This window comes from Carcharhinus amblyrhynchos, chromosome 35, assembly GCF_965287045.1.
Source record: "Carcharhinus amblyrhynchos chromosome 35, sCarAmb.v2.hapA, whole genome shotgun sequence".
In the NCBI taxonomy this organism is placed as follows: Eukaryota; Metazoa; Chordata; class Chondrichthyes; order Carcharhiniformes; family Carcharhinidae; genus Carcharhinus; species Carcharhinus amblyrhynchos.
In genome coordinates, this window is record NC_137358.1 from 11,382,517 (window position 1) to 11,405,474 (window position 22,958).

Here is a 22,958-nt window from a genome sequence, read left to right on the forward strand (position 1 = left end):
CCTTAGTGTCTAGAGATGTGTAGGTTCGGTGAATAGGCCATGATAAATCGTTCTTGGTGTCCAAAGATGTGTAGGTTAGGTGGATTGACCATGCTAAATTGCCCCATAGTGTCCAAAGATGTGTAGGTTAGGTGGATTGGCCATGCTAAATTGCCCCATAGTGTCCAAAGATGTGTAGGTTAGGTGGATTGGCCATGCTAAATTGCCCCATAGTGTCCAAAGATGTGTAGGTTAGGTGGATTGACCATGCTAAATTGCCCCATAGTGTCCAAAGATGTGTAGGTTAGGTAGATTGACCATGCTAAATTGCCCCTTAGTGTCCAAAGATGTGTAGGTTAGGTGGATTGGCCATGCTAAATTGCCCCTTAGTGTCTAAACATGTGTAGGTTGGGGGATTGGCCATGCTAAATTGACCCTTAGTGTCTAAACATGTGTAGGTTGGGGGATTGGCCATGCTAAATTGACCCTTAGTGTCTAAATATGTGTAGATTAGGGGTGGATTAGCCATGGCAAATGTCACGGGAATAGGGCAGAGGGGAGAGCTTGGGTAAGATACTCTTTGGAGAGTTGGTACAAACACGCTGGGCCAAATGGCTTCCTTCTTCATTGGTCAAGATTCTGTGGCTCCCACCCCACACTGAAAAACCTGTATGCTCAGAGTGTGACCTTGGGTGGTGATGTCTCCTGTATGGGGTACAGTGGTGGCCCCTGGAGCAGGGTGGGAGGAGGGAAAATCCTCTGCTCCCTTCCAAATAATCCCCCGTGGGATCACCTGTGCAATCCGAGGGGGATTTGGCCTTCAGGAAAGGCGTCAAACCAGGACAGGCCGAGAAAGGACAAGCGATGTCAAGCCAGTTGACTAAGAATATAAATATGAATGCTTTAAAAAAAAACAGAGAGAACACCAAGATGATGAAAACTATAAATCTTTTATTTTTCTTTTAAATTAAAAATATTATTTTCCAAGCTGCTGACAAGACATGTTCAACCTTGCGTTCGGGAAACAGCCAATCGGTAAGCTCTTTACTGCGGGGTGCAGTGTTGCTGCCATGATAATCCATCAGACAAGCTCCCTCGTCAACAACCTGGGCTGACTTCTGGAGACTCTGGAAAAGGCGCCTGGGTGCGTAGGGGCACATCATTTGGCTTGCTCATGCAAGCAGGGTGAAGGACAGGGATGGTGGAACAAAAATAAAGAAAATATATACTTTAAAAATAATTTCTCTTTCAAAAATAGTTCCCGGTCAAGGGTGCAGTGTGCATCTTACATATTTTCAACGCTCATTTGCTCGTTGCTGATGGCCACTCGTTTGGGGAGCCAAGGGCGGCCATTTTCTTACCACAGTTCAAGCAACGATTGTCCAGCTCAGTCAGGTCAACTGTTCGGCCTTCGTTTCTCTTCTCTCCTTGCCGTTTTCGTTTCAATTTAAATGCCCTTTTTCTCCTGAAATGGAAGTGCTCCAAAGTGCTTTCAGAAAGTGCAAAGTTGCCAGTGCGTGACCTTCAACCTTCGACCCTGACCATGGCAGAGGTCAGGCACTCTCTTCTAAGGACACCAGGGTGTTTCTGGGTAAAGTAGGCAATGAACGGACTTGAACCTGCACAAGATATTTTCGAAAATTAGTTACTTATGAAGCGTTATGATGTTTTTAGGTTTAATCTAATTTTCTCCCCCTCCTCCTTTACCCCCGTCTCCTGCACCCCCCCCAACCCCCAGGAGACAATACTGCTGCTGTGTTATCCGTGCCTCCAACTAGAAATTGAGATGCAGAAGGCTATTTTTGTTATTCATTCACGGGGACATCACTGACTGGGCCAGTATTTATTGCCCATCCTTAGCTGAGAGTGAACCGCATTGCTGCGGATCTGGAGTCACGTGTAGGCCAGACAGGGTAAGGACGGCAGATTTCCTTCCCTCAAGGGATATTAGTTAACGAGATGGGGTTTTTTTTTCCGCCAATCGACAATGGTTTCGTGGTCATCATTGCAAATATTTTTTATTGAGTTCAAATTCCACCATCTGTGGTGACGGGATTCGAACCCGGATCCCCAGAACATTAGCTGGGTTTCTGGATTAATAGTCTAGCGGTAATCCCACTAGGCCAATGCCAAAATGTAAACTTTTTGAACAGCTGGGATCTCAGATTTGATCTTAACCAGTTAAAATATCTATAATTCACACTGGCCTAGAACACATACCTGGAAGGATCTTCATCAACTGAAAATGCTCCTTTAATCTCAATGATATTTTGCTTGTTTTCGAATGTTCCGTAGCTTAAAGTGACCTGGAAGTAAACGGTTAAGGTTAGCTTTTGGATTTTTGTCTCAACTTATCATTCCTTTGCTTTACTCTGAGAGGAATCGCAATGACAAGACCCAGAATCAATCACCATTGACTCTCACTGTCAATGTTCAGCTGGGTCTAACGCTCCAGCGCCTCCCCCCCCCGCCTGCCCTCTGTACCCCCGCCACCTGTCCCCGGCCCACGTCTCACCACCCGATGGCCCCAATCTCACTGAGTCTCCACATCGGATCGGTCTCTCACATTCTCGATGTCTAATCAGGTCCCGCCTCAGGAGTTTCCAGGTGATCGGCCCTGAAGGTCTAACCACATGGATACCTCCTAAATAGCCTCAACTACATCGCAGGAGGCAGCCATTCAGTCCATTGAGTCTCTACCGGATCATATCCAGGTTTTTTCCCCATAATCCCACTTATTTACTCTGCTAATCCACCTAACCTGCATATCTTTGGACACTAAGGGGCAATTTAGCATGGCCAATCCACCTAACCTGCACATCTTTAGACACTAAGGGACAATTTAGCATGGCCAATCCACCTAACCTGCACATCTTTAGACACTAAGGGACAATTTAGCATGGCCAATCCACCTAATCTGCACATCTTTAGACACTAAGGGACAATTTAGCATGGCCAATCCACCTAATCTGCACATCTTTAGACACTAAGGGACAATTTAGCATGGCCAATCCACCTAACCTACACATCTTTGGATACTAAGGGGCAATTTAGCACGGCCAATCCACCTAACCTACACATCTTTGGATACTAAGGGGCAATTTAGCACGGCCAATCCATCTAACCTACACATCTTTGGATACTAAGGGGCAATTTAGCATGGCCAAGCCACCTAACCTACACATCTTTGGATACTAAGGGGCAATTTAGCATGGCCAATCCATCTAACCTACACATCTTTGGATACTAAGGGGCAATTTAGCATGGCCAATCCACCTAACCTACACACCTTTGGACTGTGGGAGGAAACCGGAGCACCCGGAGGAAACCCACGCAGACACAGGGAGAACATACAAACTCCACAAGACAGTGACCCGAGGCCGGAATCGAACCTGTGAAGCAGCAGCGCTAACCACTGTGCCAGCCTGCCTCCCAGTGGATGGGATTCATGACGATGGGAGGGAGGTGTGGGGCATAAACACCAGCACAGAGCAGTGGGCAGAATGGCCTGCTGTGCACCACATGTTCCATGCTAAATTCTCCCTCAGTGTACCCAAACAGGCACCGGAGTACGGCAACTGGGGATTTTCACAGTAACTTCATTGCAGTGTTAATGTAAGCCTACTTGTAAATAAACTTTTAACTGAAAGCAATGTTCCATACTGGGATCAATCTGGATCTCTTTGGGAATTGTTTCCATAGCAACGGCGCATTGCCGTATATGGAATCCGTAAGTAAAGATGGAGACCAAATGGATGTCTCACTTGTTGACCTGTGTGTCTGACACGGACACCATCAGCTGCCGGTGCGACTCCGAGCGGGAGGACGTACCTGGCTTTGAACCTGGGATTTGGAGACCAGCTGTAAGTTCTCGAGGTGGGAGTGGAAGAGAGGACTTTGAACCAGCTTCACACCCAGGAGGGACTCGATGATGTAGCCGATGGTGCAGTCGTCAGGGAGACGGATTCTCTCTGCGGTGTGCATGAAATGTCCGTCACTAGTTGAAAAATAAATGATACTTTTTTTATTCCAACATAATCACGCTAATCGCATAGTGCAAACTTACATCCTTAATAAGGGCGTCCATCTCGTAGCCTTTATTCCTTCTCTATCTGTGTCTCTCTTTGTCCTTAATGGCTTCTGTGTTTAGCCAGAGGCATTTAGATTTATAACAGCATGAACTGTTAAACATGGACCTTGCTGGCAGGATTTTACGGACGAGAGTGGAAATTCCAGCCTGAGGGCATCAGAGATTTCCGTTGTCGGACTCTCGCCTGCACCGATTCCGCTGTCAGGTGAGGTGGCAGAGTTCCGGGCCTCTATTACCTCTTCCTAGCAGACTCCCTCTGCTGGTACATGTGCGTATGGTAACCTCAAGTGGACAAAATTCACAATGGCAATTTTCAAAATACACGACCAAGTTTGAATTCTAGAGGTTTCACAAAATGACCTTTTTCCTCCGGTGGCCCCGTCCTACAATCCAGCCATTGGTTGACTGGCAAGTCCATTCTCATGGGAAACCACCTTCAAACAGTCAGTTGGAAAGCGAATCATAGAATGTACGGCACGGAGACAGGCCCTTCGGCCCAAACTGGTCCATGCTGACCATCAAGGCTAACCCCATTTGCCTGCATTTGGCCCATATCCCTCTAAACCTTTCCTGTCCAAATGCCTTCCAAATGTTGTGAATGTCTCTGACTCAATCACTTCCTCCAGCAGCTCATTCCACACACATTCCATCCTTTTGTTAAAAAAAGTAGGCTCTTCAGGTTCCCAATAATTCTTTCCCTTCTTAACTTAAACTTATAAGAACATAAGACCGGGTGCATTCACCCTATCCATGCCTCTCATGATCTTGTCCATCTGTATAAGAACATAAGAACATAAGAAATAGGAGCAGGAGTAGGCCATCTAGCCCTTCGAGCCTGCCCCGCCATTCAATAAGATCATGGCTGATCTGTCGTGGCTCAGTTCCACTTTCCCGCCCTCTCCCCATAACCCTTAATCCCCTCTCTTATCAAGAACCCATCAACCCGCTTCTTAAAAATATTTAGTGAGGCAGCCTCCACCACTTCAACGGGCAGAGAATTCCAGAGATTCACCACCCTTTGAGTGAAGAAGTTCCTCCTCAACTCCGTTCTAAACCGCCTCCCCTTTATCTTGAGGCTGTGCCCCCTAGTCCTACTGTCTTTTTTGAGCGGGAAGAGTCTCTCCACCTCTATCCTATCCATCCCATTCATCATCTTATATGTCTCAATGAGATCTCCCCTCATTCTTCTAAACTCTAACGAGTACAAGCCTAGTTTATTCAGCCTCTCCTCATAGCTCAATCCCCTCAACTCCGGTATCAGCCTAGTAAACCTCCTCTGCACTCCCTCCAGGGCCAAAATATCCTTGCGCAGGTGCGGCGCCCAAAACTGCACACAGTACTCCAGCTGCGGCCTCACCAATGCCCTATACAGCTGCAGCAAGACCTCCCTACTTTTATATTCAATCCCCCTCGCTATGAAGGCCAGCATCCCATTCGCCTTCCTGACCACCTGCTGCACCTGCAAGCTGGGTTTTTGCGACTCATGCACAAGGACCCCGAGGTCCCTCTGCACCGTCGCCTGCTGCAGTTTTTCGCCACGTAAGTAATAGTCCTTCCTACCATTCTTCCTACCAAAGTGGACCACCTCACACTTGCCAACATTAAATTCCATTTGCCATTTCCTGGCCCATTCGCCCAGCCTATCTAGATCCTTCTGCAGACTCTCCACACCCTCCGCACAATTTGCCTTTCCCCCAATCTTGGTGTCATCAGCAAATTTCGACACCCTGCACTCGGTTCCCTCCTCCAGATTTACTATATAAATGGTAAAAAGCTGAGGCCCCAGCACCGACCCCTGGGGCACCCCACTAGTCACCAACCGCCAATCCGAATAGCACCCATTGACCCCCACTCTCTGCCTCCTATTTGACAACCAATCGTCTATCCACGCTAACACCCTACCCCCAACTCCATGTCCCCTGACCTTCTGCAATAACCTCTTGTGAGGTACCTTGTCAAACGCCTTCTGAAAATCCAGAAAGACCACATCCACCGGCTCTCCTCTATCCACTGCCCTAGACACATCCTCATAGAACTCCAGTAAATTTGTCAGACACGACGTATAAGACCACCCCCCAGCCTCCTTCGCTCCAAAGAATAAAGTCCTAGCCTGTCCAATCTCTCCCTATAACTCCCTTGAGTCCTGGCAACATCCTTGTAGAACTCTTCTGAACTCTCTCCAGTTTAATAACATCTTGCCTATAGCAAGGTGACCAAAACGGAACACAATACACCGAGTGTGGCCTTACCAATTGTACAACTGCAACATAACTTCCTGACTTCTATGCTTAATGCCCTGACTGATGAAGGCCAGCATGTCAAAAGCCTTCTTCACCACCCTATCTACCTCTGACTCCAACTTTAGAGAACCGTGCACCTGAACTCCAAGTTCCCTCTGCTCCACGATACCCCCCCAAGTTCCTACTATTCACCATGGACTGACTTTTTTTATTTAAATTCTAGCATGGGACGTGGGCATCACTGGCTGATGCCCATCCCTAATTGCCCCTGAACTGAGTGGTTCACCCGGCCATTTCAGAGGGCAATCGAGAGCCAGCCACGTTGCTGTGGCTCTGGAGTTACACGTAGGCCAGACTGGGTAAGGACAGCAGGTGAGCACTTGGCACATCGTAACATTCAAGGCTGTAGGCCAAGTGCTGCTAGATGGGATTAGGCGGGAGTTTAGGTGTTTCTCGCGTGTCAGTGCAGACTCGATGGGCCGAAGGGCCTCTTCTGCGCCGTTTGATCCTGTTATTCCCTCGTGAACCAGATGGGTTTTACCAACAATCGATTTCAGATTTTAAGCAAATTTAAATTCCACCAGGGGTGGGGTTTGAACTCTTTCTCTCCCCCGCCCCCGGGCATTGGCCAGGGGCTCAGGATTACTAGCTCAATGATGTTAACACCACACCATCATCTCAAGACTTAAACAATCGTGACTCTCACTCAAATACTCTAACTCCAATACTCTTATTCAACGCTAAAGCAGTTCTTGAGTCGGTTGGTACGTGATCTCAGAGTTTTTAATCTTTTTCCCGATGGAAGAAGGTGGAAGAGAGAATGTCCGGGATGTGTGGGGTCCTTGATTATGCTGGCTGCTTTCCCGAGGCAGCGGGAAGTGTAGACAGAGTCAATGGATGGGAGGCTGGTTTGCGTGATGGACTGGGCTACATTCACAACCCTTTGTTGTAATGTGTGACACGGTTATCAATCAGAGTCATAAAAAAGACAGAAACTAGAATTACACCATAAGGCATAGGGGCAGAATTAGGCCACTCGGCCCATCAAATCTGCCCTGCCATTCAATCATGGCTGATATTTTTCTCATCCCCATAACCCCTGATCCCCTTATTAATCAGGAACCTATCTATCTCTGTCTTAATGACACTCAGTGACCCAGCCTCCTCTGCGGCAAAGACTTCCACAGATTCCCCACTCGCTGGCTGAAGAAATTCCTCCTCTTCTCTGTTTTAAAGGATCATCCCTTTCGCCTGAGGTTGTTCCCTCTGGTTCTAGTTTTTCCTACTAGTGGAAACATCCTCTTCAGGTCCACTCTATCCAGGGCCTCACAGTATCCTGTAAGTTTCAATAAGGTTCCCCCTCATCCTTCTAAACTCCAACGAGTACAGACCCAGATTCCTCCACCGTTCCTCATACGACAAGCTCGTCATTCCAGGGATCATTCTTGTGAATCTCCTCTGGACCCTTTCCAAGGCCGGCACAACCTTCCATAGATATGGGGTCCAAAACTGCTCACAATACTCCAAATAGGGGTCTGACTAGAGCCTTATACAGCCTCAGAAGTACAGTTCTTGTATTCTAGCCCTCTCGACATGAATGCTAACATTTCCTTGTCAGACCCCACTTGGAGTACTGTGTGCAGTACCGGTCGCCTCACTACAGGAAGGATGTGGAAGCTATTGAGAGGGTGCAGAGGAGATTTACAAGGATGTTGCCTGGATTGGGAGGCATGCCTTATGAGGATAGGTTGAGGGAGCTAGGTCTCTTCTCCCTGGAGAGACGGAGGTTGAGAGACGACCTGATAGAGGTTTATAAAATGTTGAGAGGTATAGATAGGGTGGATTCTCGGAGGCTATTTCCCAGGGCTGAAATGGTTGCTACGAGAGGACACAGGTTTAAGGTGCTGGGGAGCAGATACAGAGGAGATGTTAGGGGTAAGTTTTTCACTCAGAGGGTGGTGAGTGAGTGGAATCGGCTGCCGTTGGTGGTGGTAGAGGTGAACTCGCTGGGGTCTTTTAAAAGACTTCTGGATGAGTACATGGGATTTAATGGGATTGGGAGTTATAGATAGTTCTATGGCTTGGTAGGTATGGATGTGATTGGTGCAACTTGTGGGCCGAAGGGCCTGTTTGTGCTGTATGTTCTATTGCATTCGCCTTCCTAACAGAACCTGTGTGTTAACTTTAAGAGAACCTTGAACAATGACTCCCAAGTCCCTTGTGTTCTTGATTTCCTAAGCATTTTCCCATTTGGAAAATATTCTATGCCTCCATTCTTCCTTCCAAAGGTGCATAACCTCACACTTTTCCACATTGGATTCCATCTGCCACTTCTTTGCCCACTCTCCTAACCTGCCCAAGTCCTTCTGCAGCCCCCCCCACCACCCCCCCCACCACTTCCTCGACAGTACCTGTCCCTCCACATAGCTTGAACTGTGCGATGTTTTGGGTCTATGAGCAGGAGAAGTGGGTCACAAACATTCCAGTCCAGACACGCCCCCACCCCGGCTGTCCACCTACCTTGCCCAAGGTGCCATCTTCAGCGCCAGCCCTCGGTTAATACAAAACCCGGCCCCACCGGTGGCAAACCAAAAGAAGACGGATCTCTGGAAAAATGACAGTCAAATTATTAGCCATCGCCACCCGGTGTTCCACTGTGCGTAGAATAGCGAAGAGAAAGATATCATAAAGGAAACTTATAGGGGCGTTATCACCTAGGATTGGGAATGTGTAACTGTGAGCAGGGTGTCACCAATTGTTAAGGTGCAGGAGGAGGCCATTGGGTCCATCGTGTCTGTACTGGCTCCCCAAAACGAGCATTATGATTTAGTGCCCAATCCCCTGCCTTTTCCCTGTTCCCATTTCCCCAACCCCCGCCCTGTTTCTATTCAAATAATCATCCAATGCCCCCTTGAATGCCTCGACTGAACCCGCCTCCTTCCAGGCAGAATGTTCCAGAATCCAACCACTCGCTGGGGTGAAAAAGCCTACCCTCGCAAGGCATTTGCTTCTTTCGCAAGTCATTTCCAATCTGCGTCCCCCCTCGTTCTCCATCCTTTTACGAGTGGGAAGGGTCTCTCCCTCTCCACTCTGTCCAGCCCCCTCACGGTTTTGAGCTAATCCAGGGCCACTGTGGAGGGCCATGGTAAAACTCCCCCTAACCACGCAGAACAGCTCAAATTCTCCTGTATTTTGGCGGATATTTCGGGTGGTCAGCACAGCTGCCTCACAGCACCAGGGGCCCGGGTTCGATTCCAGCCTCGGGTCACTGCCTGTGTTGAGTTTGCATGTTCTCCCTGTGTCTGCGTGGGTTTCCTCCGGGTGCTCCAGTTTCCTCTCACAGTCTGAAAGACTGCGCTGGTTAGGGTGCATTGGCCGTGCTAAATTCTCCCTCAGTGTACCCAAACAGGGGCAGGCGACTTGGGGATTTTCACAGTAACTTCATTGCAGTGTTAATGTCAGCCAACTTGTGACACTAATCATAGAATCTCTGCAGAACAGAAGGAGGCATCAATCAAATCTCCTCTGAGCCTTCTTCCCTCCCAGGAGAACGGTCCCAACCTCTCCTCATAATGGGAGAGGGTGTCGAGGCTGGAGCTGTTCTCCGAGGGACAGGGGGAGGCCGTGGGGAGATTTGATTGGGATGTACAGAACCGCGCAGGGACTGCAGAGGGTGGGCGGGGAAAGGGCTGTTTACTTTAGTAGGTGGGGAGGACGAGAGGGTACATTTAAGGTGATTGTTAGAAAGATCAGAAGGGGAGACGAGGAAAGATTTTTTTCATCCAGTGGATCTGTAACTCAGTGTCCGAAAGGAATAGGAAGAGGAGCAGGCCACTCGGCCCCCTGATCCTGTTATTCCATTCAGTAGGATCCCACGTTTCCTACCCTTTCCCTATAACCCTTAATTCCCTTACTGATCAAAAATCTATCTATCTCAGTCTTAAATATACACAAGGACTCTACACCCTACATAACTCTCTGCAGCAAGGAGTTCCAAAGACTCTGAGCCAGGAAATTCCTCCTCGTCTCAGCCTTAAATTGGCTTCCCTTTATTCTGAGACTATGTCCCCCGTTCTGAGACTCTCCCACGAGGGGAAACATTCTCTCAGTCTTTAACCCAGAGTTACGGGGATAAGGCCTGGGTGGGATTGTTGTCGGTGCAGACTCAACAGGCCAAGTAGGATTTCAATGATGCATTTTGGTAGATTGAATCAGGGCAGGATTTACTCAGTTAATGGTAGGGCGGTGGGGAGAGTTGCAGGACAAAGAGATCGAGGGGTACATGTCCATAGCTCCTTGAAAGTGGAGTCACAGGTGGTCAGAGTGGTGAAGAAGGCATTCGGCATGCTTGGTTTCATCGGTCAGAACATTGAATACAGGAATTGGGACGTCTTGTTGAAGTTGTACAAGACATTGGTGAGGCCACACTTGGAATATTGTGTACAGTTTTGGTCACCCTATTATTGAAAGGATATTATTAAACTAGAGAGAGTGCAGAAGAGATTTACTAGGATGCTACCGGGACTTGGTGGTTTGGGTTATAAGGAGAGGCTGGATAGACTGGGGCTTTTTCCCCTGGAGTGTAGGAGGCTGAGGGGTGATCTTATAGCAGTCTACAAAATAATGAGGGGCACAGATCAGCGAGATAGTCAATAGCTTTTCCCAATGATAGGGGAGCCTAAAACTAAAGGGCATAGGTTTAAGGTGAGAGGGGAGAGATACTAAAGGGTCCAGAAGGGCAATTTTTTTCACACAGAGGGTGGTGAGTATCTGGAACACTTTGGAAGAAATAATAGTAGGATGGAATATTATTTCAATGGTGAAAAGTTGCAGCATGCTACAGTGCAGAGGGGCCTGGGGGTCCTTGCGTACGAATCGCAAAAACTCAGTCTGCAGGTACAGCAGGTGATCAAGAAGGCGAATGGGATGTTGGACTTTATCGCGAGGGGGATAGAATATAAAAGCAGGGAGGTCTTGCTGCAACTGTACAGGGCACTGGTGAAGCCGCAGCTGGAGTACTGTGTGCAGTTTTGGTCCCCTTATTTGCGAAAGGATATATTGGCCTTGGAGGGAGTACAGAGAAGGTTCACCAGGCTGATACCGGAGATGAGGGGGTTAGCTTAGAAGAGAGATTAAATAGACTGGGTCTGTACTCGTTGGAGTTTAGAAGGCTGAGGGGAGATCTTATAGAGACGTATAAGATAATGAAGGGGCTAGATAGGGTAGAGGTAGAGAGATTCTTTCCACTTAGAAAGGAAACCAGAACTAGAGGACACAGCCTCAAAATAAGTCGGGGGGCGGGGGGGCAGTTTAGAACAGAGTTGAGGAGGAACTTCTTCTCTCAAAGGGTGGTGAATCTCTGGAATTCTCTGCCCATTGAAGTGGTGGAGGCTGCCTCGTTGAATATGTTTAAGTCACGGGTAGATAGATTTCTGATCGATAAGGGAATTAAGGGTTATGGGGAGAAAGCGGGAAAGTGGAACTGATCCACTTCAGATCAGCCATGATCTTATTGAGTGGCGGGGCAGGCTCGAGGGGCTAGATGGCCTACTCCTGCTCCTATTTCTTATGTTCTTATGGAACGAGCTGCCAGAGGTAGTAGTAGAGGTCGGTACAATTTTGTCTTTTAATAAGCATTTAGACAGTTACGTGGGTAAGATGGGTATAGAGGGATATGGGCCAAATGTAGGCAATTGAGACAATTTAGTTAAAAACTGGGTGGCCTGGACTAGTTGGGCCAAAGGGCCTGTGTGTAAACCTCTATGACTCTTGTGTTCTTAAAGCTTTTTGTTGCAGTTTCTACATTCTCCCTTCCTTCAGTTATGACGAACAGTCTATGGGCTCAAAACGTTAGCTCTGTTTCGCTCTGACAGATGAGCTGGGTTTTCAGTTCCTGTTTTTCAATCTCTGTTCCTGTTTCAGATTCCAGCGCCCGCAGTACTTTGCTTATTTTAGATGGGTCTGCACCCCGTGCACCCTAGCCTGCAGGGGCCAAATGCTGGGGAGCGGGGTTAGGCTGGGTGGTCCCTCTCTCTGGCGATGGGCCAAATGGTCTCTTCTCTGTGCTTGTGGGCAGCCTCGCGCTGGCTGCAGGGACACAACCGTCCAGTAGATGGAGCTTGAAGTTCAGGTTTCCCTCCCCATCATTACGAGCCCCAATCCCGAGGGAATTCCAATCTCCCTGGGTTAAGAGTGTAAAGCTTTTATCCACCCAACTTTAAACGGGTGGCACAGTGGGTTAGCACTGCTCCAGGGATCTGGGTTCGATTCCCGGCTCGGGTCACCGTCTGCGCACATTCTCCCCGTGTCTGCGTGGGTTTCCTCCGGGCGCTCCGGTTTCCTCCCACGGTCCAAAGCTAACTTGCCCTTCAGCGTCACTTTAACTCGGAGAGTCTGGAATTCCCTCGGGATTGCTGCTGTTATTCATGATGCGAACCTGAACCTCATGCCCCATCTACTGGACGATGGTGTCTCTGCAGCCAGCGTGAGGAAGGGAGAGGGAGGAGACCACTCGGCCCATCACCTCTCAGCCAGAGACCACCCAGCATAGGTTAGAGGGATTACTGGGGTAAGTATGTGGGGTAATGGGGATCGGGCCTGGGCGGGATGGTGGTCGGTGCAGACTCGATGGGCCTCCTTCTGTACTGTAGAGATTAGTGTCACAAGTTGGCTGACATTAACACTGCAATGAAGTTACTGTGAAAATCCCCGACTCGCCTGCACCTGTTCGGGTATACCGAGGGAGAATTTAGCACGGCCAAGGCACCCTAACCAGCACGTCTTTCGGACTGTGAGAGGGAGGAGGAGCACCCGGAGGAAACCCACGCAGACATGGGGAGAACGTGCAAACTCACCACAGACAGTGACCCGAGGCTGGAATCGAACCCGGGTCCCTGGCGCTGCGAGGCAGCAGTGCTAACCACCAGAAATATCCGCCAAAATAGAGGAGGATTTGAGCTGTTCTGCATGGTTAGGGGGAGTTAACAACGGTCCTCCACAATGGCCCTGGATTAGTGACAGGGGAACCATTTCCACCTACAGATTGGACCAGAATTTTCCAAACTTTTCATTCCCCCGCCCTCGCTGGCCATCCCAGGTGGCCCACGACACGTTCCCTAGCCGCTCATCTCTGGCCCTCTCCCGCAGAAACAAAACACCCCATCCCTACAACCAGCTGACTCGGAAGGGGAAGAAAATTGGCACCAAGTGTACACGGTGGCGCAGTGGGTTAGCACAGCGGCCTCACAGCCCCAGGGAGCCGGGTTCGATTCCCGGCTCGGGTCACTGTCTCCGTGGAATCGTAGAGTAGAGTCAAAGAATCCCTACGCTGCAGAAGAGGCCATTTGGCCCATCGAGTCTCCACCAACTCTCTGACAGAGCATCCAAAGATGTGCGGGTTAGGTTGATTGGCCGTGCTAAGAAATTGCCCCTTAGTGACCAGGGATGCGTGGGTTAGTGGGTATAATATGTGGGGATATGGGGGTAGGGCCTGGGTGGGATTGTGTGCAGTACAGACTCGATGGGCCAAAGGGCCTCTTTCTGCACTGTAGGGTTCATTGATTCTACGATCTTATCCAGGCCAACACCCCAACCCCCACCTAACCCGCACATCTTTGGATACTAAGGGACAACTTAGCATGGCCAATCCACCTAACCTGCACATCTTTGGATACTAAGGGACAACTTAGCATGGCCAATCCACCTAACCTGCACATCTTTGGATACTAAGGGACAACTTAGCATGGCCAATCCACCTAACCTGCACATCTTTGGATACTAAGGGGCAATTTAGCATGGCCAATCCACCTAACCTGCACATCTTTGGACACTAAGGGGCAATTTAACATGGCCAATCCACCTAACCTGCACATCTTTGGACACTAAGGGGCAATTTAGCATGGCCAATCCACCTAACCTACACATCTTTGGATACTAAGGGGCAATTTAGCATGGCCAATCCACCTAACCTGCACATCTTTGGACACTAAGGGACAATTTAGCATGGCCAATCTACCTAACCTGCACATCTTTGGACACTAAGGGGCAATTTAGCATGGCCAATCCACCTAACCTACACATCTTTGGATACTAAGGGGCAATTTAGCATGGCCAATCCACCTAGCCTACACATCTTTGGACACTAAGGGGCAATTTAGCATGGCCAATCCACCTAACCTACACATTTTGGGACTTCAATTGCTAAAGGGTGCATCAGTTTACACCAGACTGGGTATCCAGGAAGTGCAGACCCAGATGTGTACTGGATATGGGGACTCTCTGGATTTTGGTACAGATGCTCGCAGTCTAAAATAAAAACAGCCTCTCCCACATTTTCCCCATTTTTATTTCTTACTGAAAGATGCATTCTCATCAGCCCTGCATCTAATAAATAAATAGAGCCAGCACAGGCATATTGGGCCGAGTGGCCTCCTGCTGTGATGTATAATTTTGCCAGCCTGTTGATGATGAATTGTAAAGTTAGCGTTAATCTCTGTTCACTCACGGTTTTATTGTTGGGCAGTTTTTCAGACGCCTCGATGGGTCGGTCCAGGCTGGGCTTCCCAACGTAGATGTCCTGGGTGGGAGGAAAGCTCGACAGCAAGGTCAACAGGGCACGGACATTAACGTAATTATCATCATCGACGTGGCAAAACCACCTGGACAGTCACCGATAGGGAGGGCAGAGATCAGAAACGGACAACTTACATCGAGATAAAACACTGAGATAGGAGCAGAATTAGGCCACTCGGCCCATCGAGTTTGCTCCACCGTTCGATCACAGCGATAAGTTTCTCGACCCCATTCTCCCGCCTTTTCCCCCGTAACCTTTGACCCCCTTACCAATCAAGAACCTCTCTATCTCTGTCTTAAATACACTCAGTGACCCGGCCTCCTCTGAGGCAATGAGCTCCACAGATTCACCACCCTCTGGCTGAAGAAATTCCTCCTCATCTCAGTTCTAAAGGGTCGTCCCTTCACTCTGAGGCTGTGCCCTCAGATCCTGGTCTCTCCCACTAATGGAAACATCTTCCCCACATCCACTCTATCCAGGCCTTTCAGTATTCTCTAAGTTTCATTGAGACCACCCCCCCCATGAAGGCTTTGGAGAAGGATATTGAAGGCATTCACTGGGTGGAGTAGGTCCAGGCCTCACCAGCAGGGCCTGGGGTTTGGGGGGGGGGTGGTGGTGAGGGGAAACATGGAGGGGGAGGGGGGTGCGGTGGGCAACCAAGCCTCAGCAGTGGGGCTTGGGAGGAGGCGACCAGGCCTCGCCTGCGGTGCCCTGGTTGAGCGGGGTTTGGGGGGGGGGGAACCAGTCCTCAGAGAGGGGCCTGGGGGGTGACCAGACCTCGCGTGCAGGGCCGGGGGAGGGGTGTGGAAACCAGGCCTTACCAGAGGGGCCCAGGTGGGATGACTAGGCCTCACAGTGGGGCCCAGGACAGTGACTAGGCCTCTCCAGCAGGGCTGAGGGGAGCGACTAGGCCTCACCTGCGGGATCAAGGGAGACGACCAGGCCTCACCAGCAGGGTGAGGTGTGTGCTGAGGGATTACAGTAATGTAGATTGACTGGGGAAGCTGGGATCATTCTCTTCAGAGCACAGGCAGCTAAGAGGGGATTTGATAGAGGCATTCACAATCGTGAGGGTTTACAGAGAGTAGGCAAGGGGAAAGAACTCCTGGTGGGTGAAGGTGGTGGACACAGATCCCGTATTTGCCTCCAAAAGGGGACCGGAGAAATGCATGAGAGAGAGGAGAGAGAAAGAAACCGCCGTGATACAGGGAGCGAGACTGACTGGAGCTCTTCCAAAGAGCTAGCAGAGACTCGATGGACTGAATGGCCTCTTGCCATGCTGTACCTGATGAAGAATGAGGAAGAGATGGGTTTATGAGGAGTGGGGGTGGGGGGGGGGGGGGGGGGTGGGGGGTAGGGTAGAGGAGTTGGGGGGAGGGGGGAAAGAAGCTAAACAAAGTGCAAGGGAGAAAGGGATAAAAGGGTTGAATGTCTTCTCTCTGCCATACCACCTGGTCATTGCCATACTCCGGTTCTCAACATTGAGTCTCTCTCATTCACACACACGCCCAATCGACAACCCGCACCCCCCACCCAACACCGACCCACCCCCATTGACATTATCAGCGGCCCCACGCACTCACCTCAGACGGGAAGCGATGAACACCTCGTACTCGGCGGCCATCTTGCAGGACAGGGCCTGGCGACTGTGCGCAGATGAGCAGTTGGTGTTGATGACCCGGTGACCTGCCAGGAGGGAGATGAACAGCTCGCAGGGTCAACAGCACGGAGACGGGACAGCCCAGAGCCGAGATTCCGATAATCCCTCAACTCCACTTTCCCGCCTTATCCCTCGATTCCGTTACCGATTAAAAAAAATCGCTCCATCTCAACCTTGAACCATCCTCATTGGCCCAGCCTCTGAGGGAAAGAATTTCACCACCCTGAGAGAAGAAATTCCTCCCCAGCTCTGTCCTCCTACCCTGAGACTCTGTGCCCCCTCGTTCTGGATGCTCTAACCATTGCCCGCTCTTCAAACTCCTTTACAATTGCATATCTTCCCGTGAGATCATCTCCCCTTCTTCCAAACTCCCACCAAGAATTGACCCAATTTATTCAGCCTCTCCATAAGATGAAGGATCAGACGTAGGTCACTCGGCCCATCGACTCCTCTGCCAGACTCGATGGGCCAAATGGCCTCCTTCTGCACTGTTGGGATTCCATGATTCTAAACAGCCACTGTGTGAATGGGTGTAAATTGAGACAGGCAGATACTCAGCAAGACCTTGGGGTCCTCAGAAGGCTAAGGAAATTTGGCATGTCCGCCACGACTCACAAATGTTTACAGATGCACCATTCTTTCTGCTTGTATCACAGCTTGGTGTGGGCTCCTGCTCTGCCAAAGACCACAAGGAAGTACAAAAGGTCGTGAATGTAGCCCAATCCCTCTTGCAAACCAGCCTCCCATCCATTGACTCCGTCTACACTTCCTGCTGCCTCGGGGAAAAGCAGCCAGCATAATCAAGGACCCCCCATACCCCACACATTCTCACTTCCACCTTCATCTGTCAGGAAGGAGATACAAAGATCTGAGGGCAAGTACCAATCGACTCAAGAAGTTGCCGTCAGACTTTTGAATGGATCTATCTTTCATTAAGTTGATCTTTCTCTACACCCTAGCTATGACTGTAAGACTACATTCTGCCCCCTCTCCTTCTCCCCCATGTACTCCAAGAATGGTATACTTCGTACAGCGCGCAAGAAACAACACTTATCATTGTGTCCCAATACGCGTGGCAGTGGCAGGCAGTAAAGAAGGCAAATGGTATAGAATCAGAGAATCTTACACTGCTGAAGGAGGCCATTTGGCCCATTTTGCTGGGCCCTATATCCCTAATCCTATGTAGTTATCCTTTTAGTCCCCCTGACTCGAAGGAGCAATTTAGCAAGGCCAATCCACCTAACCCACAGATCTTTCGGACAGTGGGAGGAAACCAGAGCACCCGGAGGAAACCCATGCAGACATGGGGAGAACGTGCAAATTCTGCACAGACAGTGACCCGAGCCGGGAATCGAACCCACCTCCCTGGCGCTGCGAGGCAGCAGTGCTAACCACTGTGCCATCGTGGCCTTTGTAATGACTTGAGCACAGGAATAGGGATGTTGTGCTGCAATTGTAGAAGACATCGGTGAGGCCACACCTGGAGTATTTGGGCAGTTTTGGTGTCCTTATCTGAGGAAGGATGTCTTCGCTATAGAGCGAAGGTTTACCAGGCTGATCCCTGGGACGGCAGGTCTGTCACAAGAGGAGAGGCTAAGTCAGTTAGGGTTATGTTCACTGGAATTTCGGAAAGTGAGCGGGGATCTCATAGAAACTTACAAAATTCTAACAGGGTTAGACAGGGTCGATTCAGAAAGAATGTTCCCCAATGGTGGGGGGAGTCCAGAAGAAACCTGATTTCAGTCTCGCGGCCCACTGAGATAAAGGCGGGCCACTCACTAGAATGCCCACCATTGCCCCATCGCAACTGGTTTTCAACCAAGGAAGAGCATTCCTCACCTGTCCTGATCGTCAACTCCTCATCCTCGCCATCCGTAAAGATGTACGTCTGGAGGCCAAAGAGAAGAGAATCGATTAGCACGGGCTGTGTTCCCATTTCAACCTCAAAATCAATCCAGAGTGGTTCGGGCAATCAAAACAAAAATGGTCGATTGGTGTGACTCCTGTTCTGACCAAGACTGCAAGAAGGGTCGTGAACGTAGCCCAATCCATCGCGCGAACCAGCCTCCCATCCACTGACTCTGTCTACACTTCCCACCGCCTCGGTAAAGCAGCCAGCGTAATCAAGGACCCCACACACCCCGGGCGTTCTCTCTCCCACCGGGAGAAAGAAAATCTCAAACCACCTAGCCAAGAATAATGAATGAACGAATGTTCTAAAATGTTTCAACTAGTTTCCAGATTATTAAGCGGGTGCTGAACCCCTATCAGAACAATCTTTAGCCCCGACACCCCACTGCCATTTCCTCCGATTCTGCTTAGAACCAGCCCCACGAGAGAGAGCGAATTCTCGACCGTGACCCTCATCTTGAGGGCTTGACAAGGTTGGAAAGGGTGAAAGGGGCAATCAGAGTAGGTAAAGTCAAAGGGGCTAGGAGGATAATGGGGGAAATTTGGCATGTTCATTACGACGCTCCCCAATTTTTACAGGTGTACCATAAAAAGCATCCTTCCCGGATCTATCCCAGCTTGGTACGGCTCCTGCTCTGACCAAGGCCGCAAGGAACTACAAAAGGTCATGAACATAGCTCAGTCTAGGCAAACCAGCCTCCCATCCATTGACTCTGTCTACACTTCCCACTGCAAAGCAGGCAACATAATCAAGGACCCCAACACTCCCCGGGCACTCCCCCTTCCACCTTCGTCCGTCAGGGTAAAAGATCTGAGGTCACGTACCGACCGACTCAAGAATAGCTTCCTCCCTGCTGCCGTCAGACTTTTGAATGGACCTTCCCTGTATTACGTTGAGTTTTTGCTGCACCCTGGCTATGACTGTAACATTACACTCTCTCCTTCTCTATAAACGGTATGCTTTGTCTGTATAGCACGCAAGAAATAATACTTTTCACTGCACGTTAATACACGTGACAATCATAAATCAAATCAAATAATTTGACAAATCCATCAGTTATGATACAAATTCTCTTGTGTGAGCTGCTGTGAAATATTGATGTGAGGTGTTCAAATGTGATGTGGCAAGTGCAGGGAGAGTCGGGGGGGGGTGTTGTACCAAAGAGCCAGCACAGGCTGATAGGCCGAATGGTCTCCTTCTGGGCCTGATCGTCTCTCTGGGCAACACACCCACCCCTCTCACTGGGCGCAAAGCTGCAAGCAACCCGGGAAAACCAGGCGTCAACTTCCGGAGTTGTGGGGCCTGCTTCCCACGTGCAACCCGAGGCCTCCGCGATATTGGCCCCGTGTCTCACTCGAGAGGCCTGGAGGCTCGCGCGGTTGAAAATCTCACACTAGCATTGCAATAAGTTGCTGCGAAAATCCCCGAGTCGCCACACTCCTGTTCGGGTTACACTGAGGGAGAATTTAGCACCCAACCAGCGCGCCTTCCGCACTGTGGGAGGAAACCAGCGCATCCGGAGGAAACCCACACCGACACGGGGAGAATGTGCAAACAAGGCAGCCACCCGAGCCGGGAATCGAACCCGGGTCCCTGGCGCGACTGGGGAGTTTGCGGCGCGGCCTCCCGCCACGACGGAGGGGGGGGGGGGAGGCGTGCTGACCGCCCTCTCTCAGGGAGGGCCGGCGAGGTGGGCAGCAGGAGTGCGCAAAGGCAGGTGACAGGAATAGCCTGCGTCAGTCAGCAAGTAGGCCGTCTGCGACGGAAGCGTTGGCGTTTCCTCAGACGAGATCGCTCAAGGATCAGCTACAAAGAACAAAGGAGAGAGACAGAGAGAGAGAGAGAGAGAAAGAAGGGGCTTTCCAGCCCCCTCCCCACACCCACGGCCTCACCGAATTAAAACCAAATCGCTCAGCGCGATTCGAAAGAAAGCAGCCCTGATCCTGTTAAAGACTCGAGCCACAGCCTCCTCCCGGTGACAGCGCGACGGCAAACAAAAGGTTCTGTTCCCCAACCCCCCCCCCCCCCACCGGGCGAATACACGGGCCCCTGCGCAGGCCTCTTAACCAGCTGACAGGCCTGACCCGGGGCACAGCTGGTTAGGCCTCGCCCTCGAGCGCACAGCCGCCCCTGTCAATTCCACAAAGCTCTCCAGCCCCCGTCACCTCCCCGCATTCTCCGGCCTCTCCCACGGCAACCGGGATTGGGCCTCGGGGGACTGGACGGCGAGGGGCAGCTGCCGGAGAACAGGCCGGAGAGGCACGTTCCCGAGGGGTGATCCAATGTCCGCTTTGCGGCCTTCTCTCTCTCTCTCTCTCCCCCCCCAAGTCAGCAGCATTGGGACTTAAAAGCCGTAGAGGTTTACAGCATGGAAACAGGCCATTTAGCCCAATCATGTCCAGGCTGCCCTTTTCTTTAAACCCTGAAGCTAGTCCCAACTGCCCACATTTGGCCCATTTCCCTCTATACCCATCTTACCCATGTAACTATCTAAATGCTTTTAACTACTACCTCTGGCAGCTCGTTCCAGACACTCACCCCCCTCTGTGTGAAAAAATTACCCCTCTGGACCCTTCTGTATCTCTCCCCTCTCACCTTAAACCTCTGCCCTCTAGTTTTAGACTCCCCTACCTTTGGGAAAAGATATTGACTATCTAACTGGTCTGTGCCCCTCATTATTTTATAGACCTCTATAAGATCACCCCTTCAGCCTCCTACACTCCAGAGGAAATGATCCCAGCCTCTCCTTGGGAGAGAGAGGGAGGATGGATAAGTGTAGCACCGCCCACAATCTCGGGACAACCCCTCTCCCCTCAAAGTGCTTCAGAAATACTGAACCCTTGCAATTTAGGCATCAAGTGACACACTGGCAATCTCCCGCAAGCGTTTTTAGGCTCGGGGATAATTGGCGGAACCTTACAACCGTGCTAGGGCGGGACTGGAAATCCCCGCCTGAGGGCCAGTGGAGACTTCTGTTTGGGACCCTTGCCAATTCCGTGACAGGTGAGCTCGGTAAAGCTCCAGCCCCATAGAGTTTTACAGCACAAAGAGGCCGTTCGGCCCATCGTGTATGTGCAACCATCTATCTATTCTATCCCATTTTCCAGCACTTGCTCCATGGCCGTGTGCACTGAGGGGGTTCAAGTGGTCATCCAAACCACTGGCGATAGCAAAGGTTTGGGGGCAGGAGGTTCAGAGGGGGGGGATTTGAGGAAAATCTCTCTCACCCAGAGGGAATCTGGAACTCGCTGCCTGAGGAGGCGGGAACCCCTCACAACACTTAAGAAGCATTTAGACGAGCACTTGGAAGGCCTACAAGGCTACGGAAGTGCTGGAAAACGGGATTAGAACAGATTGGAGCTTGATGGCCAGCGCTGACACGAGGAGCCACAGGAGGGAGGCCTCTCTTCACAGGATCCCTACAGTGGAGGAGGAGGCCGTTCGGCCCATCGCGTCTGTGCTGACCACAATCCCTCCCAGGCCCTATCCCCGTAACCCCCATGTATTTACCCCAACAAGCGCACCCCCCACCCCCAAACACCAATGCACGGCCAATCCACCTAACCAGCATGATTTTCGGACTGTGGGAGGAAACCGGAGCACCCGGAGGAAGCAGACACGGGGAGAATGCGCAAACTCCACACGGACAGTCACCCAAGCCGGGAATCGAACCCGGGTCCGCAGAGGGAGGATCACGGAGGGAGGCCTCAAATGCCGAGGGACTGACAAAGCACACCCCTCCCCCCCCCCCCCCCCCCCACCATCCCATTGCAAGGCTTCATGGGTGAGGATGGGGTCAGAAGTCACCAGGGACGCCTAGTTCGAATCCCAGCTCAGGTCACTGTCTGAGGTTTAAAGTTTATTTATTCATAGAACCCCTACAGTGCTGAAGGAGGCCATTCAGCCCATCGAGTCTGCTCCAACAACAATCCCACCCAGACCCTATCCCCGTAACCCCACATGTTTACCCTGACAAGCCCCCTCACACTAATGGTAATTTAGCACGGCCAATCCACCTAACCCGCACATCTTTGGAGCATGGGAGGAAACCGGAGCACCCGGAGGAAACCCACACAGACACGGGGAGAACATGTAGACTCCACACAAACAGTGACCCAAGCCAGGAATCGAACCTGGGTCTCTGGCGCTATGAGACAGCAGTGCTAACCACTGTGCCGCCGTGCAAATTAGTCACAAGTAGGCTTACATTAACATTGCAATGAAGCTACTGTGAAAATCCCCTCGTCCTCACACTCCGGCACCTGTTTGGGTACACTGAGGAAGAGTTTAGCAGAATCTGGCATCATCCTCCCCATGTCTGCGTGGGTTTCCTCTGGGCGCTCCAGTTTCCTCCCACAGTCCAAAGATGTGGCTGGTTGGGTGGATTGGCCATGCTAAAATTGCCCCTTAGTGCCAGGGGGATTAGCAGGGATAGGGTCTGGGTTTGACTGTAGTTGGTGCAGGCTTGATGGGCCAAATGGCCTCTTTCTGCACTGTAGGGATTC

General features: G+C 50.6%; 1 protein-coding gene across 1 annotated transcript in view; it reads right to left on the reverse strand.

Annotated features, from left to right (window-relative positions):
• Positions 1-913: 913 nt before the first annotated feature.
• The window catches only part of LOC145361667 (beta-1,3-N-acetylglucosaminyltransferase lunatic fringe-like), a 48,595-nt gene continuing 26,550 nt past the window's right edge, over positions 914-22,958 (reverse strand). Inside the window, exons 2-8 of the mRNA XM_080217559.1 lie at positions 18,381-18,429; positions 16,465-16,567; positions 14,813-14,966; positions 8,830-8,915; positions 3,811-3,976; positions 2,200-2,285; positions 914-1,598 (exon numbers count right to left, since the gene is read on the reverse strand). Coding sequence (XP_080073685.1) covers positions 1,547-1,598; positions 2,200-2,285; positions 3,811-3,976; positions 8,830-8,915; positions 14,813-14,966; positions 16,465-16,567; positions 18,381-18,429 — 696 coding nt within the window. The 3' untranslated portion in view covers positions 914-1,546. The remainder of the gene's footprint in view (positions 1,599-2,199; positions 2,286-3,810; positions 3,977-8,829; positions 8,916-14,812; positions 14,967-16,464; positions 16,568-18,380; positions 18,430-22,958) is intronic.